The sequence below is a fragment of the Heloderma suspectum genome, chromosome 3 (genome assembly GCF_057233095.1).
Source record: "Heloderma suspectum isolate Gila_16-S chromosome 3, 16-S_ref, whole genome shotgun sequence".
In the NCBI taxonomy this organism is placed as follows: domain Eukaryota; kingdom Metazoa; phylum Chordata; class Lepidosauria; order Squamata; family Helodermatidae; genus Heloderma; species Heloderma suspectum.
Genome location: NC_139460.1, coordinates 86,021,028 through 86,043,670, shown reverse-complemented (window position 1 = coordinate 86,043,670; position 22,643 = coordinate 86,021,028). Strand labels below are relative to the sequence as shown.

Below are 22,643 nucleotides of genomic sequence, written 5' to 3'. Positions count from 1 at the left end.
AGGATGGTCATAAAGGTCAGCAGAAGCAAAAATAAAAATATTAGGACAGGGGGAAGAGATGCCTCCAAAGCCTGCACACATGTGTGCACAACAGAACCCCGATGCACCACAAAGTCACATATAAAAATCCCCAGGTTCCCACAGCTGGCCTGTGCTGCCCCTGGTTAAGTCTGGCATGGAAAATACACTTTTCCCAGCCCCTCCACCAATCTTAATCTGATGCCTGCAGAAGGACCAGACCGTCTGAGATAGCATCAGACTGTGTAACACAAGCATTTTGCTGGGATTAATAACCTGAAGGAAAGGCTCCCACAGTGCAGCACTGCAGCCTGCATGCCATTTTTATGAGAACAGGGAGGGAGGACAGCAAAGCTATTTCTCCTACAGCAAGCCCACTTGCTCCCCATCCATTGAATGGGGACACAATATTGATGGTGCCAGCCAGTAGTGTAGTGGAACCAGGCCTTGCAGGGACACATGCTAGCACTTTTTTTATTAGCAGGGAGACTGAATTCCCTGTTCATCTGGATTTAGCTGCAATCTTCACCGTAGCTGGGGTGAAATGAATTTTCACAGCAACAATATATTGTTCCTTGTTGTAATACGAAATATTTTGCCGTGACTTGGTCTTGAATGGGCAGTTGAGACCCATTAGCTTTACAAAAGACCTGGATATACAATTGCTAGAACTGGTCTGTTGATATGGACCAACACAGCTGCCTGAATTTTTGAACTCTCCTTGGGGATGTGGCTATGGGGACTGTCATGATGAGCCCCTGCACTTCAACATTTACCACTACACCGCTGATGCCAGCCCAAATCCAGGCAATCTTTATCTGGGGTTTTGTGGGTGGTGTTTTTCTCATCTGGAAGAGCCCCTAGGTCAGAGTCAAACTCTGCAATTAGAAATTTGTGCTACCACCAATAAAACGTGTAGCCACTAGAACACAAGGACAAAATTTCAAAAAGGGTCAGAAAAAACAAGTGGTCATACCAAGAAGAGTACATCCTGCCAGCTCACAAGCTTCAGCTATCCCATCTATGACTACCTGAGCCACTCCAGCATCCAGATTTCCACAGGCAAGATGGCCAAGGAAGAAGAGGGGCTCAGCTCCCTGAACCAGGAGATCATTGACACACATGGCGACCAGGTCCTGACCAATCATGTCATGCTTATTACACAGCTGGGCAATCTGTAATAAACAAGTAAATCTGTTTAGATTTTTAATACAAATGCATTGCTCTTATATGAAGTATTATTTTCGGCTGTATCAGTCAGCAGTCTTGACAGAACCAAAGACTCTGGAGGAAAACCAACTTTGTTGCTCTGCCAACAGAAGGTTTCTGGCAGTGGAATGGGGAGGAGGCTTACGCAGCCCTTATGCCCCCAAATCTCTGGAACATTGGGAGGACAATCTCCAGAGGACATTTGGGAAGGCACTTAAGACTGTACAAGAGAGGAAAAGAAGGAAAAATTCTGCATGTGGGCAGATGTCCCTTGTACAACATTGGATGGAACCCTCAAGCAGAATCTCAAGTTATGGTCGTATTCCAAGCCACAGCCATTTTCCAGATGAGCAACTGATACCAGGAAAAAAAAACACTAGAAAGGCAGGGGGAAGGGGAAAAAGAAGGGGGGAAAAGAAAAAATAGTTTCTTGAGATCATGGTGAATTGCCATATAAGATGGATGGGATGTATTCAGCTTGATAGGTCACAAGTTGCATATGCCTGGTCTAAAAAGCTCCATATGTTATAATCTGAAAACATAAACAGTTTTGAAATATTTTTAAGCATAGGTCACTCTTGCGTTTATGAAAAGGCCATTCCTCTGGAGATAGTTGTCAGCCTCCAAACTCAGAGGCTGATGACCATCCAACGCAGGGTGGACAGCGCACCAAGGCGATCCTCGCCTCTGTGCTCCGGCAGCCCTGCATTTTTGCCTAGACAGGCAATTTCGCCTGTCTAGGCATGGCTTTGGGGAGGGGGAGGGGAGGGGCCTGGAAACCTGATAGGAAGCTGCATGTCCAGTATGAAACCTGATAAGAACAGCACCACCACCCGAGGACTGCCCCCTTTTCCCCCGTCTCTGTGTTCTGTTTCCAAGCGTGGAGATGTAGCTGGCGTGGAGAGAACCACACCGGCTACAAGGGGGCAGGGGAGGAGGCAGGGACCACAGTTTCTGGGAACCACAGTCAGAGCCATGCCTCCACCCTAAGTTCCCAGAAACCGAAAAATCGGCCACTAGGTACAAGAGTGTCTAGCGGCCATAGGATTGCTCCCTTCATCTCTCTTTAGACGATTGTGCACAAGTAACACAAATGTAAGCATGAGCATGCCTCTGTTTACCTTCAGTTTTGTCCCAATGCCTTTAGTTTGGGATACTAGAATGGGATCATGATAACCAGATGCTCTCAAATCAAAGAAGGCAGGAATGCCCCCCTGATGGCCACGGCTGCCTGCAAAGGACATAAAAGTCAAAGTCATTGTGGATAACAGCATTTCCACTTAAGACTGAAAACCTTATCACTGTCCTCTCTTGCAAATCCTCCTGCTTGTAGCTCCATCGCTGACACAGGGGTGGATGGGATGCTGGAAAGGGCTAGAATACACAGAGAAGGCAATAGCACTTAACTTTGTAGCTGATGTACTTGGATTAAATGCTACTCTTCTGAGCTCTTAAACATCTGATTCACACATGCCTGTGCATCATTTGATAGGAAATAACATGGTGTCTCTTTCCACTGAGAACCTGAAACTATATACGTTAACTGCCTCCTTAGAAAAGTATTGTTTGAAGTTGTGAGAGGGGCTCACACAACCAAATAAGCCACTGTGGAACCCTTTTTGGAGCACTTACTGCTGCAGTTACTGTGGTTCCCTGACAGTTCTAAAAAAACCCTGAGAAGGAGGCTCAATGGGATGGAGTGAATGGGGACCCACTGGGGGTGTGGGATGGCAGGGGCTGGAGTAAGTACCACTGGTGTGGGCACCCCATTTGCTCTGTCCTGTTCTGCCACCTCTAAGGGTTTTTTTTGGAACTGTCAGGAATATTTGTGCAATTTTTTGGACTGGGAAATATATGCAAATTTGATGGCTGGGAAGTAAATTGAGGCGAAATTTGCACAAATGTAAATGGCTGGGAAGTAAATGGAAGGAAAATTTGTGCACCTTCATTAACTGCTCCATTACTGCAGCTGCAAATATTTCTCCTCCATTTACTTCCCAGCCTTTAAATATGCATATATTTCTCTGTTTTTTGTTTCAAGAACTCTCAGGGAATCACAGTAACTGCAGCAGTAAGTGCTCTGAAAGGAGCCATGAAATTGGTGGGGGGGGGGGGAGTTAATATCTCCCCTTTCTAGAGTAGCTGGAGACCTGGGGAAGGGTTGAAAAGGTGGAGGGCACTGAGAAGTGTCAGTTCAACACTTAAAAGTGAGAGGAGTACATTCCCAAGGCGGAGATATTGTCCCCCTCACCTCTAGGTACACTCACTCCTTCGGCACCCCGCCCATTTTCAGTGCTTCTGACTTGCGTTACTAGGTCCCTCCTTTCCTTTCCTTTATTTCTCCTCTGGTCCTTCCTAACTGTGCTCAAATTAGCAGAGAGGCAGCCTCATCTTGTCAGTTTCCTTGTTCATTACCTACTCCTCTTTGCTGCTCCCAACTGAAACATACGTGGAAATTGACATATCAGACAGCCTTAACAGTGCACTTGCGAAAGACCAAAACAATAATGATAATTACAACATCAATTGCACATTTTTGAGGCTCGAAGAAGAAGAAGAAGAAAAGTTGGGGAATGAGTGACGGTTCTTCCAAAGTGCTGTTTTGGCATTGGTGGAAGGGCAGTCTCTGGCAAGATCGCAAAAGTGAGCAGCACAGACTTTTTTGTCACTCTTGCAAAGTGGCTCTGTAGCCAATCATGGCAACCCATGATAAAAACGGTCTCCTGGGTTCAGATGACACAACAACCCATTGTGGGCAAGAACAACCCTACAGCAAGCCATGGGTTCTCTCTGTGGCTTGTTGCTGAAAAATAAGCCACCCACGTGAAATGCTTCAGGTTCAAATGACATGACAACCCAGAATGATTAGCAGCCCACAATGGGTTGTCATGTTGTGCAAACCCAGTCAATAATGACATTGGTCTGTATGTTTCATCTGTGTTGGCCATTTCATACATGCAAGTCACCACTTCATGTTGCGGATATTTAGTGGTGAATATGCAGGTTTGAATTTACCCTTAGACTTCACATTAAGGACCAATTCTCACATTCAATATATTCTCCACATGATACATTTCAACTGTCGCTGGGGATACATTCTTGTGAAGAATGTAAAGTGTGACGTACACCACCCACGAATACAGTGCAGCTACCCAGAACCAATTTCTGTAACTGCTGGGGCTGAAACCTGTGCTGCTACTGATGGTGAAAATTATATCCATGGAAGGACTGTACATATGTAAACATCACTGTACGTGAACAGGAATGTGGCCTGAAGCAGAGAATCATAGGAAATATTAGGTAAAAACAACTTCTGGAACTAGGTGCTACCACTGTTGCTAACAGATGGTGAAAGCTGAGCAGTGGTTTCAGGTTCACCCATATTTGCAATATGATATCATAACCAGACATCTATTTGCATATTCTGTTCAGCAGTTACAATATGTGAAACAATATGTGAAACTAGAACAGAAGAGATTTGTTGATATTTCTACCGAAGAAGCCTTACCTGCGCTGACTTTCTGCTATGGCGGCCTATGGCAGCCTTCCCCAACCTGGTGCCTTCCAGATGGACATGTTGGGACTTGTAGTCTAACACATCTGGAGGACACCAGGTTGGGGAAAGTTGGCCCTATGGCAAGACAGTTATAGGCAACCTAGCTGTAGACAAAAGACAGAAATAGTTTCTGCAAACTTCCATTATAAATACGAAGAAGCTGACCTTCAATTGTGGACATGAAGTGTTTACTCATAAGTAAGGCTGCAACCTGATTAAAGAAATTGACCTGGTCTGCACTTAACAACAAACCATGGTTCAATTAACCATAGTTCGTTGAATCGTGGGTTGTTGTTACATGCAAACCTGGAACAATGGTTTAATGATGGGTTATTACCCATGAACAACTCACAAATAACTTTTGAGTTTGTTCTAGGATTATCTGAGGGTTGTTTAACCCTCAAATAATCATGATGCCCAGGTTCACGTGACATGGCAAGCTGTAGCACACCCACTGCTATGGCTTGCATATTCAAAATGGCAACCAGTGCACACCTTGGAGCCCTGCAGGTGAGTTAACCCAAGGTGGCTTACCATGACATGTGAACCAGGTTGTTGTGAACTGTGGGTTGTTTAAACCATGGGTTGTTATGTGCAAATCCAGAACTGTGGGTTGTTCATGGGTTGTTTCACCAGACTACAGAGGCAGTAGGCGGGAGCAGTCAAAAAACCTTAATTAGGGCAAAAAACATGGTTTAAATATATAATGGATTAGCATTATGTGCGAACCAGGCCATTGTAATCAAGTCATCATCTTGATTGTACTAAATGTTTTGAGTAATCTCATCTGCATATGGGTAAAAAAAATTGAAAGCAAGAAGCAAAGGGCACAAGCCTACGCATGTTTAGACAGAAAAAAAGTCCTACAACTGCCAGCAGTCCCCAGCCAGCATAGGGGGCTGCTAGGAGTTGCAGGACTGTATTCTGTCTAAACATGCATAAGATTGTGCCCAATTTTGTTTGTTTTTAAATGATACACAGATGTGTCATAGTGGGCATCATCTCAGAAGAGGGCATTTGCTCCTTTGTGGGAGAGAAAGGGGGATATATATTCAATATTTATATACTATCCATTAACAAAAAGTTATCTGGATGGTCTACTGTAAAAATAAAACAAACATAAAAACTGAAGTGGTATCAAACCAGTATCAGAACAAAACAAAAGTAAAGCCAGTGACAGGAAATAGCAATAGTGCAGAAGATCATAAAAGCTCTAAATATTTTTTAAGACTGAAAAGCCTGGGAAAATAAAAAGATGATGATGTAGGTGCCAGGCATGCCTCTCAGGGGACAGCATTCCACAACTGGGGCACCAGCACCAAAAAGACCCTTGCAGGAGGAATGCCTCTTATAAGACGGTATTTCCCATCTGCAGCTTATAAGTGCTTATTTGATATATGGGTTGGCTCCAGACTCAGTCATGCTTAGAGTAGACCCACTGAAATAAATGGGATAAGTTAGTCATGAGTAGACCCATTGAAAACAATGGGACTTAAGTTAATCATGACTAACTTATCCCACTGATTTCAATGAGTCTATTCTAAACGTGTCTGTATCCAGTTTCTGTCTGCTCAAGGATATCTCTTTGGTTGATTGGCACTGTTATCCTATGCATATTTTCTCAGTAGTAAGCACCCTTGAATGGCGCCAACTCCCAGGTAAGTATGCATAGATTTGCAGCCTAAAAGGTTTAATCAGTTAAAGGCACAATCCTTTAATTTAATCCATTAAAGTTTAATCAACTAAAGGCACAATCCATGGCTGGCTGGGGAATGTTAGGAGTTTTAGGACGTTTTTCCCATCTAAACACGCATAGGATTGTGCCTTAAGTCAACTGAATGTTGTAGCCTTACTCATTAGGAATTCTTCTGCTTCTCTTTGTGAATGAGATCTGGCCCTATGCAAAGAGCTGGACAGGAACATCCCAGAACAAGGATTTGCGATAAAGAAAGCTTTTGCCAGAAGCTGGCTGCTAAACACATGCAATTCTTTGGTTCAGATGGGAAAAATTTGGAACAATTAACGTTTGTTCAAAATCTTTTGGCAATTAATTCATCCTGTTCTTACCTGATCTGGAGCCACTTGCAGCTGGTAGCTTAGGTGGGTGAACCAAGACACTGCAAGCTATGGAATCTGCAATTTCGTCTTCACATGGGCTCCTAAAATAAAACAAATAAATAAAACACACACACATCATTGTTGTAAATGCAGCAGGAACATCCAGAGCACAGGGAAAGAGAATGAACATCACCCTCCCATCACTTCAGTGTTGCCAATGGAGGTTTTTAGAGTTTTAGAACTGCACCCAGAATGAGAGAGAGAGAGTTGGGCATGTAAGACATCCTCTGCTACAGACTGAAAGAAATGTGGTGCTATTTCCTGCACTTGGCACTTTTGAGGAACTGGTTGCTGCTTAAATTCTTTATGTATTTTAATATAATTGATATGGTGTTTTAGTGACTGATACTACCTATTTTGTAATGAATTTAAGATGTTGTAATGGTATTATTCAAATGAATAGTTTATTTGGATTCTTATATTTTGAAATGAACTGGTATTAAAGCGTCTATCGTAATGAAAAAACAAACAAGCAAAGGTAGCGGCATCGACTGCAAAGAAAAATTCAAAATCCATATTCATGTAATAAATATCCTTATTAGGCCAACCAAAAGATCACAAAAAACATGCAAGCTTTCAAGATCTCGAGATCTCTTCATCAGGCAAGGAAATACAAACAGCAGGTTTGGCAGGGAGTGCGGGTAGGAATGGGGAGGAAAAAAAAAACCCTGACTTGATGGTGAAGTCCCAGTGTTTGCATGTTCAGAGGCCCAAGCTGAAGTGGGGAAGGAGGGATCTACAAACATTCACATTAGGCTCTGCAGGTCATCTGATGGTTACAAGGTTGGATCTGGAGTGGCCCACAGTGTCACTGGGAGCAAGAAAAGGGAAAATGTTGGATCCCCCTTTTGGAAATATAAAATCCCATGGTTACGCAGGTGTATTTCCATACTGGGCAAAGCACACAGGTCCCTTTTGTCAGTGGATACAGAAAGAAACTTTCCAGTCTTCATATTATCCAAGCTGGAGATAATTTTAGGTACTGGACACTGTGACCCTGTTCAGAAGCACATTGGGGCAGGGTGGTTAGTGCTAATCACTGCAAGAGCCCCTGCCACATGTGCAGCTAACTATGCCCCACAGCATGATTAACCTAACCACTCCCTACCCACACTCCCTCCTGCAGTCCTCCCACTGCTCCTTCACGCATCCCAGCAGCCTCTGCGGCTCACACAACCATAACAAGAGCAGGGCTGCTGATGGCTGTTGACAGCCATTTTCTTCCTTCCTTCTGATTCCGTTACAAAAATAAGTAAAAAATAGATTAAAATGTAAAAAAAAAATGTGCAAAAATCGCCATATTGCTAAATGTGCATTTGAGCAAAATTGCCGTATATCGCTAAAACGTGCATTATCCACATATATTGCTAAAATACATATATGTGCATGTGCGCAAAATTGTTATATCACTATAAAATGCAACTGTGCATTTTAGCGATATGGCAATTTCTGTGCAATTTTTCTACATTTTTATTTTTTTTAACTTATTTTTGTAACGGAATCAGAAGGAAGAAAATGGCTACCAGCAGCAGCCCCACTCCTGTAATGGTTGTTTTCAGCCGCTCTTGCCACGGAGCTCTACGGAAGTGCTCTGTTAACCACGGGGCCTGTTCAGATGTCATGCTAAGCCATAGTTAGCACTGCTAAGTATCTTGCAGCAGGTTTGTGCATTGTTAATAAACCACCACAGTTGGGTCTGATGCCAGTTGAGACATCACGCTAAGCCGCCATGGTTAGCTCAAAAACGCTAACCATCATTGCTTAGCGTGATGTCTGAACAGGCTCTGTGACTTCAACAAAATGTCAGGTTTTTTCCCCTCCCCACCCACCCCACCAAACCTGCTTTTTATAACATCCTGCCTGATGATAAGATCTGGAGTTCTCAAAATCTTGCACATTCTGTGCAATCTTTTGGCTGGCCTAATAAAGGTATTACACTAATATGGATATTGTAATTATATATTCTTGTGTTGTGCGCTGCTTGCTTTGGGCACATTTATGTGAAAAAGCAGTATAAACTTAAAACACTTTTTGCCTAAGTAGTTTTCAGAAAATCCTGGGCAAAATCATAAATGTTGGGTTATCACACATTATCTGCCAGTGCTTTTGTACACTTTTTTTTACACAGCCTGCCTGAAGACTTTCATAGCCTGATAGCCAACATCTTTTCTGTATGTAGCACCCGGAAAATAAATGGCTGCTAGTCCTTCGTAGGCATCTTCAAGTGCTGACGTGAGGTCTGGCTTGATAGCAGTTATAGTAAGAACTCTGCTTCCATGAATCAGCACTTTGTCATCCTTTATTATGGTAGCTCCATGGAAGACTTCCAGGCCTAGCTCTTTTGCCTGAAGGAGCCCTACAAAAAGTAAAAGGAAAATTGGCTCCATTATTATTTTCACAATATATTACATAGATGTGGGTAGTTGTACTGCCAGTTTCCACACTTCATAATGAAGGAGACTCCAATTTTCAATGGACCCCCCCTTTCACATTTTGTTCTGAATGTCTGTTGAAATTCTTGACAACAGTGGAGGCTGGTGGCTCCAATATCAGTGGGGTGGTGAATCCGCTCTGGGTTTTAGTCACAACCATTCAGAACTCTAAAGGAGCTATACAAGTTCTGACTGAAACCTGGAGAGGATTCACTACCCCACTGACACTGGAGCCACCAGCCTCCACTGCTTGACAAGATATAGGAACAGTGCAATTGTGCGCATTCTACTCATAGATTTCAGTGGTGCTTACTCATAGGTAAATGTGAATAGAATTGCAGTCCGTGTAAATAATTTAAAGTACTAGAGGATTATTGAGGCATTTTTCTTTGACAAGTTATAACAATTACCATTAAGCAAACATCAAATGAGTTATTGGTTGTCTTGCAATAGAAATGGACAGAACAAAAGAATTACCAGTGATCTCGTTGCCCATATTAGAACACCCTGGATAGCCTTCACTTGCCATGACAACTGACACAGCAGTACAATTATCTGACCAAGCCAAAATGAAATTGCTGAGCCTACTGTCAATAGCAGCTTGGATCACTTCATAAAGATCATTTTCAAGAAGTCGAAGAACTGCCTGCAAAAGTGAACGACATAGCAGGCAAATATGGGTATTTAAATGACTATGGCAATAACTATCATATTTTAAAATTCAAAATATTTTTGTTTCCAAAAATCTGTGAAAATTAGCTTACAGTGATTAAAAGACAGGAAAAAAAAAAAACACTTAAGGCACAATCCTATGAATATTTAAACAGAAAAAAGTCCTACAACTCCTAGCATGGCTGGCGGGATGCTGGGAATGGTAAGACTTTTTTCTATCTAAAGATGCAGAACATTGTGCCTTTACTTGTTTCCCTAATGCCCTCATATCTTAGCATTCATTATTCATTTTGTAAATAAGCAAATGGAGGTAGCACCAACACATTATGTAACTTTAGGGATAATTGATTCTGGTATAGAAAAAGATGTCTTTTATGGTTCTTAACATCTTGATATTACAGATGTTTGCAATGCAGCCAGAATGACAAGGGAAAATATAAGTCATCATTAACTATGCAGTGCTTTTAGAGTGTTCAAAGCACTTTACATATATTATCTCAATAATCCTTATTTTAGCCCTGTGAAGTAGGCCAACATTAGCATCCCCAGACTGCAGACTGCAGGTGGAGAGACAGTGGCTTGCTTAAGAATATGAAGTGTCATGGCAACAGGAAAATTCATTCATGACATAAGGACATTTTGAACCAGGAACATCATGGTTCATAGTTCTGAGTTCTCAACAGGAGCTCTCAAATCAGCAGCTGACTCCTAAAGAAGCTGCACTGGCAGGCATTGTGAACTTGACCAAAGAGAAGCTAGCATGGAGCAGAGTGCCTAGACTGATTCAGTCCAGCCACTGTGTCACATTAGCTTCCCCATGGTCAATTCACTAGCAGTAATGCTGCGCTATCACAGCAGAAACTACATCCAGTCCAAAATATGAATTTGTTGGCTCAGTGATTCTCTGCCTTACCTGACACTGAGGGTCACCAAAATGGCAGTCAAAGCTTAAGACTTTCAAACCATCTTTGGTAAGCATTAATTCTATTTGCAGCACACCTAGATGGGGAAAAAAGAAAAGAAAAATTAAGAGAATTATGGAATTTAATTAATTCTATCTGCGTCTACTCTTACGAGTCCCCTGGACTGCAAAGAGGTCAATCCTAAAGGAAATCAACCCTGACTGCTCATTGGAAGGACAGATACTGAAGGTGAAGCTCAAATATTTTGGCCACCTAATGCGAAGAGAAAACTCTCTGGAAAAGACCCTGATGCTGGGAACGACTGAAGGCAAAAGGAGAAGGGGACGGCAGAGGATGAGATGGTTAGATAGCATCACCGATGCAATGAATATGGACTTGAGCACGCTCCGGGAGAGTGCGCAGGACAGGAAGGCCTGGCGTGCTATGGTCCATGGGGTCACGAAGAGTCAGACACGACTGAACGACTGAACAACTATCTATAGTGTGTGTGCATGTGTGTGTCGTATGTGTAATACTTCTTCTTTGCCTGTAGGTCCCAGGGGTGGACTACTTACTCAGGCTTCCATGCCCCAGCAGGTTACAGCTTCCTTTTTATTAAGAGCAACACCTGGAAACTTAACCTTCCAGTAGCAAAGCAAAGCAAAGCAGCTTAGGCAGATTTCCACATCTCCAATATACACACAGAGAGATGGAACAAAACCAGAGCCACACTGATTGGGACTGAACCACTTGAGTCACATATAAGACAGAAAATTTATTATTCCATTACAGGCCCCTTAAGATACCCCAAGGTAGGTGTGCAGCCTTAATGTAAGTCCCATTTAACTCAGTGGGACATACTTCTGAGCAGACATGCGTTGGATTGCGCTGTAAATATACCACAGCACACAGCTAGACTAAGGTATAGACTGAAGTGAAGCGTAACAAATCTACAAGATTACTGGTGCAAGATCAGATTTTCCATTAATAAAATAAGCCTCTGGAAACGGTCATTTATGAAATGGGACTTGTAAGAACCTGCTACATGGAGAAGACAAGAACAGCAGTTTTCAATATGCTGAAATCTAATATATAAAGCAATCCAGAAACACAACACAAAGTAGTATCACATGTGAGAATAACTACAATACAAATGATAATTCCTAAGGAATATTATTAATGAATGTGACCTCTTACCTACATATGACATGCCTTCTTGCTTCATGCTGTTGAGAATGTGTTGAAGGAGTGTGCCTTTAATTTTTTCTAGAAGAGCTTCAGAAATCTAATGAGCAACAGGAAATGGAGATGCGGAGAATTCTCTATGATATGTTTCTCCCCAGCGTAAAAATTCACGTATAGTGTTGCATTATAAAAATGACTGAATAGAATGCATCTTATATTTGCTAGAGTAACATGTTTCCCTGAAGATAGTTTGCAATTCAAATTGAAGCAATGATATAATTTATGGTATAATCGAGATGTTATTGATCAGAATTATGGTTGTGGATCATTCCACTGTGTGATTTAAAACAAAACCATACAGCAATGATATCCGTTACAGCCAATGTTATGTTACTCTTTTACTAAAGGCTGATATTTGGTCAATGCACCACTGCAGCTCCCACAACAACCTATTATTGATAAGTCTGCAGAACTGTCTGATTCTGCCTCCCTGCCAGGCAATCATGTCCCACACTAGTGCCTGAGACTGCCTCTGAATAGCAATTGCTGGGGGACACGTGTGGGAGGGTGGTATTGCCCCCATGTCCTCATTGTGGACTTCCCACAGGCACCTGGTTGACCACTGTGGGAACAGCATGCTGGACTAGAGAGGTCTTTGATCTGATCCAGCAGTGCTCTTCTTATCTTCTTGCTGCTGTAGGGCTGCCTTGGTGCCAGTGGTTCTGATTGCCCTGAAATGCCCATAGGATGCTGCGCAAGGCGACGGTGAAAATCTGTGTATGCTCTGCAGCTCTGCTGCACTGCATCAGGACAAGGGGAAGCCACTGCTGCAGCAGGGCCTATGGTGGATGCTATACCTGTGCTAGGACTGGCCCAGTGCCAGAAAAGGGTTGCAGAACCTTTTGCTGGCAAAACAGCAGGGGTGGGAAACAGGCGACTCCAGAATGTGGGGGGGGGCATGTGGTCTGTGGTCCACAGGCCGCATGTGGCCCTTGGGGGCCGCCGTGGGTGCCCTGGCCTCCCAATTGCATCCCCCACAATGCGCTGCCGCCACCTCCATCTTCACCACACAGGGCGTGCAGTGAGAGCCATCTCTGCATATCCTCTTTCCCAATAGAGTCAGGCACCCACCAGCCAAACTTAATTGACCTCCTGCCAGCCTGATTCTGCTGGGAAACGGCACGCGAGGTCCGGAGCCTGAACCGGTCGGTGCACAGGACTGAGTGTACTCTGGGCAAAAAATATAAAAATTCAGCGTTTTTCTGTAGTTTGCATAAATTACATATATTCAGTCAATTTTCATTTCTTTCCATATGTAACTTATTCTAATGTTGCTAGTCATGCAGAAGGGCAAAGAGCTATGCAGGACACTGAAGCCTTACCCTCGACCCCTGCTTAGTGCCCTCATCCACCATCTGCTGAAATTTCCCTTGGTATTTTCAATGGGTATTTTTTCAGTGTAAGGTTTTAAAATAGGTCATGTTAATGTTTTTACTGCTTTAAATATTCTTGTTTTTGTTTTAAGGTGCCATTGTTTTAAACTGTACACAGTTTTGATGGCTTTTTGGTAGATAAGCATATAAATGCTAATTAATAAATAAATAATTGCTTTCCACCCGCTTTCAAGTTTAGCCCTGCAATCTTAGGGACCAGAAATTTGTGTTTTTTTAATAGAAAAACAAGGAAAGCAGGGATTATCAGGTCGCTGTGTTTAACGTAAAATACCAGTTTCTGTGGTCGTGAGTGTGACTGTGCAATACAACATGGGCTAGCCTGTACAGCACTAGCCTGCTAGAATCTTGATAATGTCATTGTCCTTTATTTAAAAAATAATAATCAATAGGCATCATGGTTTACCCAGAAAGGCTAGAAAATATCACCAAAGAAATAACTCAGAAAACAGACTCTATGACTTCCAGAAAACAGGGTGTCTTGCCATCTGAGATTTATCACATGAAATCCTAAATTGGCAGCGAAAAAAACTCCTTTTGAACCTGAGGTACAGGACCATAAGCTCCCATTCTGACAGTGCTTGGACCTTGGTCTCCGTTTAGGAGTTGCCTGTGGACCTGGACTGGTGGCATGACAGCAAAAGTGACTCCATCCACAACGCACAAGAACTGTGAGGAAAATGAAAGAAAATGAGCGGCGTATGTGAAGAACAAAAATCACTTAGCAACGTGCATAGAGATGCCAACTGTTCAACCAGCCCTTGCAGCTGTGACTTTAAAAGCAGCTTGATCTGCAGAAATGAGCAGGAGAAGCTTTTCGCAGCAGGGAGGTCAACATTATCACCTGCTCATTGTTGCAGATCAAACTGCTGTGAAGGGCACAGCTTTGGTGGCCATGTGAAAAGTTGGCAACTATTCTCTACTCCTCTACCCGCTCTCACTGGGCCCATTTGCACAATTGCCCTGTGGCTTATTTCCGGGATTTGCCTAATTACCCTCACTGGCACAGCTTGCCCTGTCATCCGAATACAAGTGGTATGGCTTGTTTGGGTGGGGAGCAATCCTCAACTAACCCAACAACAGCCTATGGGTTATTTGAGGGTTGCTGCCCCCACAAACAAGCCACACCACCAGGATTCAGACAAAACGGCAAGCTGCGCCAGTGAGGGTAATTAGGCAAATCTGGCCAGCATGCATGGCAGGGGAAATAAGCCAGTGAGACTTATTTCCCTCAGCATGATCATGTGAACCGGGTCACTGCTTCTTAACCTCTTCCTTCCATAAGCCCTCACCAGGTCTATTTTCCTTTCTGTGAGGTTCCTATAGTTGAGGAGGAGACTGTATAGTAGCTTTCCCCATCCTGGTGTCCTCCAGATGTGTTAGGCTACAATCCCCATGCTGGCTGGGGATGATGGGGTTGTAGTCCAACACATCTGGAGGACACCAGGTTGGAGAAAGCTGCTCTATAGTTTTTCCTACCAATTGCTTGACAATTAAGAAAAGGAAATGAATCCAGAGTAGACACATTTCTGTGCCTTCTCCTGCTATGGAAGATGCTGACCCTGATAATCTTGCCCTCTATTCTGTTCTGAAAGCAGCTGTAAACAAATCCCTCAGGGTCGTTTGATGGAAAACATAATGATCAAGGCTTACTGCATGCTAAAAATGATGGAGATGAAGCATAATAAACCCCGTGCACCTGAGGACAGTTCTTATCATGCAGGAGCTGTCAAATCCGTATCTCGCAGTACCCCCTTATATAGGCAGCAACGTATTTATTCTGCAGGTTTTGTGGTCCCCTTGAAATTTAGCCAGCCCTTCTTTCAAGGATCTCAGGGCCCCTTATTTTATCCACATAACAATCTTGTGAGGTTGCTTAGGCTAAGAGAAAGAGACTAGAGCAGGGTCACCCAGCAAGCTTCATGGCGGAATGGGAGATCTGGGTTCCAATCCCTACTCCAACACATTATCCACTACCCACACTGGAAACTATTGTAAACTACTACCATGAGAAATACAGAACACCAATGGTGGGACCAGCATTCTGCTAAGGGCTATATAAACTGTGTTTTTGTTGTTGTTGAGAAATCAAATTAAGATCTGTAGACAATGTAAGAACAATCCAAGCAAATGAGATAAATCTGACCATGTTATTTACTGAAAAACGTACAGAAAACTCTTCCCCTTTAAGAAGTTCTTCTACGATAACCATCTCTTGTTTGTCTCCAACAATGTTGTCCTGCATTATAAATATGACATCCTCTGGTCAGATCTTCTTTCTTTCCATCTCTCCTTTTTAATGAAAAAGCTATCTTTAGACAGTTTCTGTATAAATAGTCACTGTTTTTTCTTTATGTGTAACTCTTCATGTAGTCCACATTGTACTCATGTGCTACACCAATCAAATCCCAGATATTTTTTTTTTAAAACAGGTGTGATTTGCAGCTTAAATCATATAAGGAGATTTTATACTTCAGAATGTATATATGCAAACTTGGTCCTACAAAGCCATGGAAGCATTTGGGGATAAAGCAGGCTATGTGGCAGGATCATGTAGATATGGATGTGGGAGGAATCACCTTAACAGTTTGACTATGAGATTATTTACACAGCCAGAAGGAGCACAGTACAGGCTTCCTAGGAAACAACAGGAAAGTTTAGCTAGAGCCCTTCTCCCTGAGAAGCTAGCTTTCCACAGGAAGAGTATTTCATATGGGAGAGATTTAAACATGAGACATCTTCTCCTGCATTTTGAAGTGGCATAGTCCAGGAGAACTGTACCACATTGTGTACAGATGACTAAACTGACTGATACTGCTGGGCAGACACATCCACTTGGCTGGGAGGTAGATTAGTCTGTAGTCTTTGTGAGTGCAATCTACATTTCTTGACCTTATTACAATATTTATATCCTATCTTTTGGTCCCTGAAAGGATCTCCAAGATACTAAAGCCAGAACACCTCAAATAAAAATCAAGAATAATTTTAGATGAGGTCCCGCTATGAATTGCAGCTCAGTATAATGAACATAATGAAAACATGGCACATACACCACAAAACTGAACATATTTCATGTTCATAACTGATTTTGGTTACTGATCACTCTGAAATACTGCAACCCAACTTTTCTGAGGTTTAAAGACTTACCCTAATGTAAAGCTGATAAACCAGAAGAAAGCACACAACAGTTTAACACAAAGTCACCTGCAGAATTTCTTGTGCTGCCTTGCAGGCTTCTTCTCTGCTGGATGCAAGAATTACTTCTTTTCTAGGACCAAAGCCACTAGGCTTTACCACCAACGTGGGAAAAACTGCACTTTAAATTAAGATAAAGCACATCAGAGGAAAATCATGGATTTATACTACATAGTCAATGCTTCTCTCTCTTTGAACCTTTCTACACAAGACATTTATTATGCACTTATGATTCCTCACTTAAGGTAGTTTGCAAGTCCTTTACATAATGTCGTCATCCTCCAGGGCCTCTCCAGTGCTTTGCAACCATTTAGCTGGATTTTTTTCTAACGAGGAAAGTCTGGTATTATTTGTGAATGGCAGGAGAAAGCCTAGTGTAACTGTGCAATTCTGCTATAGCACAGCACCACCTAGTGCTTGTGTAATGGAACATAAGGAAAGGCAGAGAAAGAAACCCCATGGAGGGGAAACATGTGTAAAGTAGGTGATCTTAATCCTGCAAAGAATCAGGAAACAGAAGCCTTGGTAAGGTGGTGGGTTAAAAACCTCACATAAAAAAGCCCCTTAACACAAAATCGAGAATGCTACTTTTGACATAGACAAAGGAGTAATTTAACCCAGCCAACATCAATATCAGGTTTATCTGCTATAGAATCATTACAGTTCTGATCCACCTTGTTTGAATTCACTAGTTAGGAGCAAATGTATTTCAGGATGGAAGAAAGGCTATAGGCAGGTGTGCATCTGAAGAAAAACAGTGATTCATTGAACTTTTTGGAGAGCTTACACTGTTTTAAATTTTTCACACTTCACTTTATTTTAACACTTTTTCCACACTATTTTACTGAGCAATTTTCACACCACTTCACAAACTTGGCCATTTTGGCACGTGCATACATGCTATGCTGACTGGACTTTCTTTTTGACACTTGGAAATAATCTAAAGATTTACGTTTATGGTCAACATACATACAATTCCAAAGGCAGGGGCAGGGCAGAGGAGGCTAGAAGCTTTACTGCCCCGCCCTGATATTGACAGGGATATCAGGCAAATAATTATTCCTGTTGTAATCAATACCAGATGTTAATATCAAAACAAAACAAGAGAGGGCAAAGAGCAGCCCATTCTCTAGGGGGGGCTTCCAGACAGAGGGCTTCTAGTGCTACCAATCAAAATACACTGTAAAGCTATTCTGTCTGTTGTTCCTTAATAGATTTGTTTTTCTGGCAAGAAAAAAGACAGAAGAAGCAGTGAGAAAACATGGAGGGTTTCCAAGTGGAAGAAGATGTTATCTGGAACCCAGTAAAATTCCATGAATGTCATGGGGGGGCCATGTATCCTCCTTTACAGAGGACAGTTCTCCATTTGATGGGCTACCAGAGAATGGTCCTCTATGGAAGATATCCTCTACTTGAAGGGCTGTCCTGTTCAGTTCTGCTTAAAAGATAAAGAACCATAAGAGCTGTTGCTCATCAGTACCACTGAACAGCAGACTGAGCAGGCACACAGGTCACAGTCTTCCACACTATGGTGAGATATACTGTACTTCTATTTAAATTATAGTAATTACTTTGAAGTTTGCATCTATGTATACAAATTAGCATATGAAAATTTTATGCAAATTACCACCCTCTTGGTCCTTTTTTGGTGATGCATTTCCTCTTTTTTAGCAATTTGTAAGTGGCTACCATAGGCAGGGCAATTGCAGAATAAAAGCCTTGTCTGGAAGCACCCTAGGACCCACCAGCCAACTGCACAGCCTAGCTTGCTATGTTTTGGGAGCAGAGGTGAGCTGTGGAGGGAGGAGATGAGTTGAGAAAAGCTAAGGTGTGGAGAGGAAGAAGGAGACAAAGTTAACGGTGAGAGTGGAGTGGCTGAGTTCTAGTTCTTCTACCATTCTATAATATCAATCAATTATATATTTTCAGTACAGCTGGAATCCCTTTTAGACACAATCTTTAATTTAATATTTAGAGTAAGCTTATAATCTTGCTGTCCAATCCTATGCATGTTTACTCAGGCATAAGTCCTATTGAGTTCTGGAATAGTACACCATAACTGTTTTATAATTTCAATTTGATCATTTACTAGTTCTTAGATTTCTCTATTTTAAAAAGCAACAACAGCAAGTATACTATGGCTCTGATAAACTTATTTCAGCAATTCTGAATGTGGTTGCTTATATAACTATATTACATGCCCATGCAAGCAGATATAAAAATGTGCCTGAGGAGTCCATTCATCACATCCTGAACACCTTGAGTCCAGCCCCCCCAAAACCTTAAAAGTACTTTTGGGGTCCCTGCCAACTTGTATATTTGCAGACACAAAAATCCCAATATGATAATCAAATCTAAAGAGGAGCCAGTTATTAATACAACAGCACAGAAAATAACACTTACCTGTTAATAAAGGTGGAAGCTTCTTGAGGATTTGAAAATGCTTTCCATCTTGCTGTGGGAATTCCGTGCTGATCAAGAAAGACCTTAGCAAAGTTTCTGTTCGTTCCCAGCTGCACTGCCTTGGCTGTAGGGCCAAAACATCTCACTCCAGCTGCTCCCAAGTCATCAACAATTCCTAATAATGAAATACTGAAAGGCTCAGACAGAACATCCTGTGTAATTTAACTTCTTATTACTATTCATGCCCCCCCCCCACCCCAATCTCAAAAAAGAGATCACAGAGCTGGAAAATTCGCAATTACAACAATCAGCTTGCTGATCATCAATATCAAGGAAAGCTGAAGAGGTTGTAGGGGCTTTTTAGTTTAAAAACAAGGGATGATGCCTTTATCACATCATCTTCAACTCTCTGAGAAACATTTGTTTCTAGCTTTACAAGCCATGACTAGATGTTGTGACAGCTGATAGCTCAGGTGGCTTTAAAAAATGGAACTGGACAAAACTCATGAAAGATTAGCCTCTCAGTGGTTACTAATCATGATACCTAAGAATGGAGTTCAAATTAAAGAAGCATACATCTGATTACCAGATGCTTGGGACAAACAGGATAACTGTCTCTATTGTGAGTTTCTCAGGAGCATCTATTCGGACACCCTTGGGTTACATTGATCTTTACTTTGGTCCAGCAAAACAATCTTTATGTCATGTTCCTAGATAGAGGCTAGCCTTTCCCAACCCAGTGCCTTCCAGGTGTGTTGGACTACAACTCCCATCACCCTAGCCAGCATGGCCATGGGGATTGGCTGGGATGATGGGTGTTGTAGTCCAACACACCTGGAAGGCGCTGGGTTGGGAAAGGCTGTTATAGGTATGCATCTGGCTCCCTGCAGGGATATCAGCAGGAACTGACCTATCCAGAGCTTCAGAACAGCAGACAAGAAGCTGGCACCAGTTCACAAAAACAGCTCAGCTGTTCTGCTAAAGTCAATGTTAGAATATTCAGGACACAATGAACATACTAATGGGCAAAGGAAAGAGATTCATTAGCAAGAGCAAGCTAACTGAGGAATAAAGCAAAACAATAGCAGCAAAAAATAAAATAAAGCAAGATCATAAAGCATAGGTCCCTTCTGCTGCTGAGAATCCTGGAAGATAACCCCATAATGGCCTCTGGTTATGCAGCACTTGTCCAGCTTGGCCTGTGCTGAGGTTTTGTTTTATGCCTTAATTAGCTTGCTCTTGCTGATTAATCTTTCCTTCACCCATTAGTGTATTCATTGTGTCCTGAATATCCTCAAAAGAACCATTGCCTTTGGCAAAACACCACCCTAAGTTCTCTTCTGCTCTCCATTCAGCCGTACTATGTACCACGTATTGGGTTCCTTGCCCAGTGTGGTACAATGCCTCTCTTACCCAAGACTGGACTTTTATTTTTCAATCTAGAATCGAGTCCTTGGCTTGTGAGTTGTTCTAACCTTACCAGCTGCAAGCAGAGCTTCTGGTCCAGCAATCACAAATCCAATGTTATGATCTTTGCAGAACTGGGCAAGGATGATATGGTTGCTAATTAAAACAGCTGAAATGGAAAAAAGATAAATAATTGAGACCTGGTTCCTAAATACCTTATATAGAAAAATTGTATGTCCCCCAGAGAGGGAAGAAGAAACCATGCTATCAATCAATTAATCAAACAGGCTAATTTCAAAAACTGTAAGGATCCAGTCAAACAGATGGGTCTGAAATACAGGTAAAATTAAGTGACTTGAATCCTAAGGTAAGTTAACTTAGGGTACAATCCAATCCAGATGCCTGTCATCCTCAGAACTTAGAGGCTGATGAGTGTCCTATGCAGAGCAGGAAGAGCACAGAGGCAAGCTTTGCCTCTGTGGTTCTCCTGCTCTGCATTTTTGCTAGATAAGCATGTTTGCCCATCTAGCTAGGGCTCTGTGGAGGAGGACAGAAGGAGGCTGGGGAGGGCTGGGAATAGCTCATGTCCCCGCTTCCCCACCCTCCTCCCCTCTCCACCCACAGAAGCATTCCCCTTTCCTCCTCTCCAAGGTTGCTTTTGTGAGCTTGGAGAGGCAGCCAGCATGGTTCTCTCCACGCTGGCTGCAAGGGGGAGGGGAGCTCAGACCCCTGGGTCCAAGGTTGGAGCACCGTCTCCGAACTTGGATCCAAGCATCTGAACTACCTATGGCCCCCCCAGACGCTGTCTAGGGGCCATAGGATTGCTCTCCCCAGGAAGTTCACAAGAGGAAAATCCCCCCCCTCTGAAAAGCCTCCCCAGGGGTTCAGGGGATGCTCCTGAACAAGGTAGGATGGGCAGCTGAGGGAGGAGGAATCACCCCAAACTAGGCAGACCTCAGCCTGATTTGGGGCAATTCTTCCCTGCCCCAGCACCCTGCCCTCATGGCCCATCCCACATTATTCAGGAAGGCCCCCTGTAATACAGTTATCACTACCTAAGCAGTAAAGGCTTCACAGTTGCAGTGCCCATGCACTTGGTCATTATTATTACTTAGAAAACAATTACTGTACAAAACAGATGTAATACTAATATGTGAACTTGGGAGAGCCATTTTTTAAGTAAGTGAAACTGTGCGGAAAAAAATTCCCACACTTTAAAACAAAAATTGCACTTTTTCAAACCGCAGCCTGTTTAAGATTTAGTAAAGGTTCTGCGGGCAAGACAAAACATTCCTTAGCTGGTGACATCTGGCTCATAGGCTGTGAGTTGGTCATCTCTGATCTGCAGGAAGTGTTTGCATTTTTACACCTACATCACATTCAGTTCACATTTGACCTGTTTGAACAGCATTTATTGTCCTCCTACATAAAAGTTTACTTTCTATGGTGATGAATCAAAGACACCCTCCCAAAGCATTTACATTTGTGCAATATATTTTTGGCTACTTTGGGGAGGTGGCATGGGGCATGTGTTTCCATGGTGTGTTTATTCAAATATATTGTTAATACATTTTAAACATAGCATACTTTGTTCTCAGACACTGAGTTGGATCCAGGATCTGCCCTCTGTGAGAGAAAGGGACCTTCCATGAGGGGAAGTGATCCACTTGTGGAAAGTCCCTCCTCTCAATTGTTGAGGATCCCTCTCCCCACACCACAGGTCACACCATTCAGTAGGGTTCCTTGGTCCTCCATGTAGCATTTTCAGGGCTCTGGAGGGGCTGCCATGGGAAGAAGGGGGCGGGGAAGTCCACTTCCGCTAATGTGGTGGATCCAGCGTAAATCTGGATGCAACCCAATATAAGGTAATAATCTTTTTACCTGAATTGGAGATTTTCCCATGATTAGCTGTTCCGGCATTTCCTGGAGCAACCAGTACCTGTTTCACATGGGGAGATTGTGCCAATTTCCAAGCTAGAGCGTGTTCTCTGCCTCCACTGCCAATCACAAGCACTCGATCAGCCATCTGAATGTTCAAAACAAGAGATACCTTCTCATTTCCAAGACCACCGTCTCAATCCTGAACATTGTTTTG

The 22,643-nt window shown here is 42.7% G+C and overlaps 1 protein-coding gene across 3 annotated transcripts in view; it reads right to left on the bottom strand.

Moving 5' to 3' along the window:
- Nucleotides 1-22,643, bottom strand: part of LOC146349859 (trifunctional purine biosynthetic protein adenosine-3-like) — a 42,407-nt gene that overhangs the window by 15,500 nt on the left and 4,264 nt on the right. For all 3 annotated transcript variants that reach the window (XR_014789098.1, XM_084843630.1, XM_084843629.1), the window contains exons 2-14: nt 22,430-22,574; nt 20,622-20,717; nt 19,142-19,316; nt 16,748-16,859; nt 15,714-15,782; nt 14,087-14,212; nt 12,105-12,192; nt 10,919-11,004; nt 9,811-9,979; nt 9,035-9,257; nt 6,851-6,942; nt 2,349-2,458; nt 995-1,193 (exon numbers count right to left, since the gene is read on the bottom strand). Coding sequence is in view for 2 of the 3 variants with exons in the window: in XM_084843630.1 (XP_084699756.1) it covers nt 995-1,193; nt 2,349-2,458; nt 6,851-6,942; nt 9,035-9,257; nt 9,811-9,979; nt 10,919-11,004; nt 12,105-12,192; nt 14,087-14,212; nt 15,714-15,782; nt 16,748-16,859; nt 19,142-19,316; nt 20,622-20,717; nt 22,430-22,574 (1,690 nt within the window). In the remaining variant the exon portion in view is untranslated. The remainder of the gene's footprint in view (nt 1-994; nt 1,194-2,348; nt 2,459-6,850; nt 6,943-9,034; nt 9,258-9,810; nt 9,980-10,918; nt 11,005-12,104; nt 12,193-14,086; nt 14,213-15,713; nt 15,783-16,747; nt 16,860-19,141; nt 19,317-20,621; nt 20,718-22,429; nt 22,575-22,643) is intronic.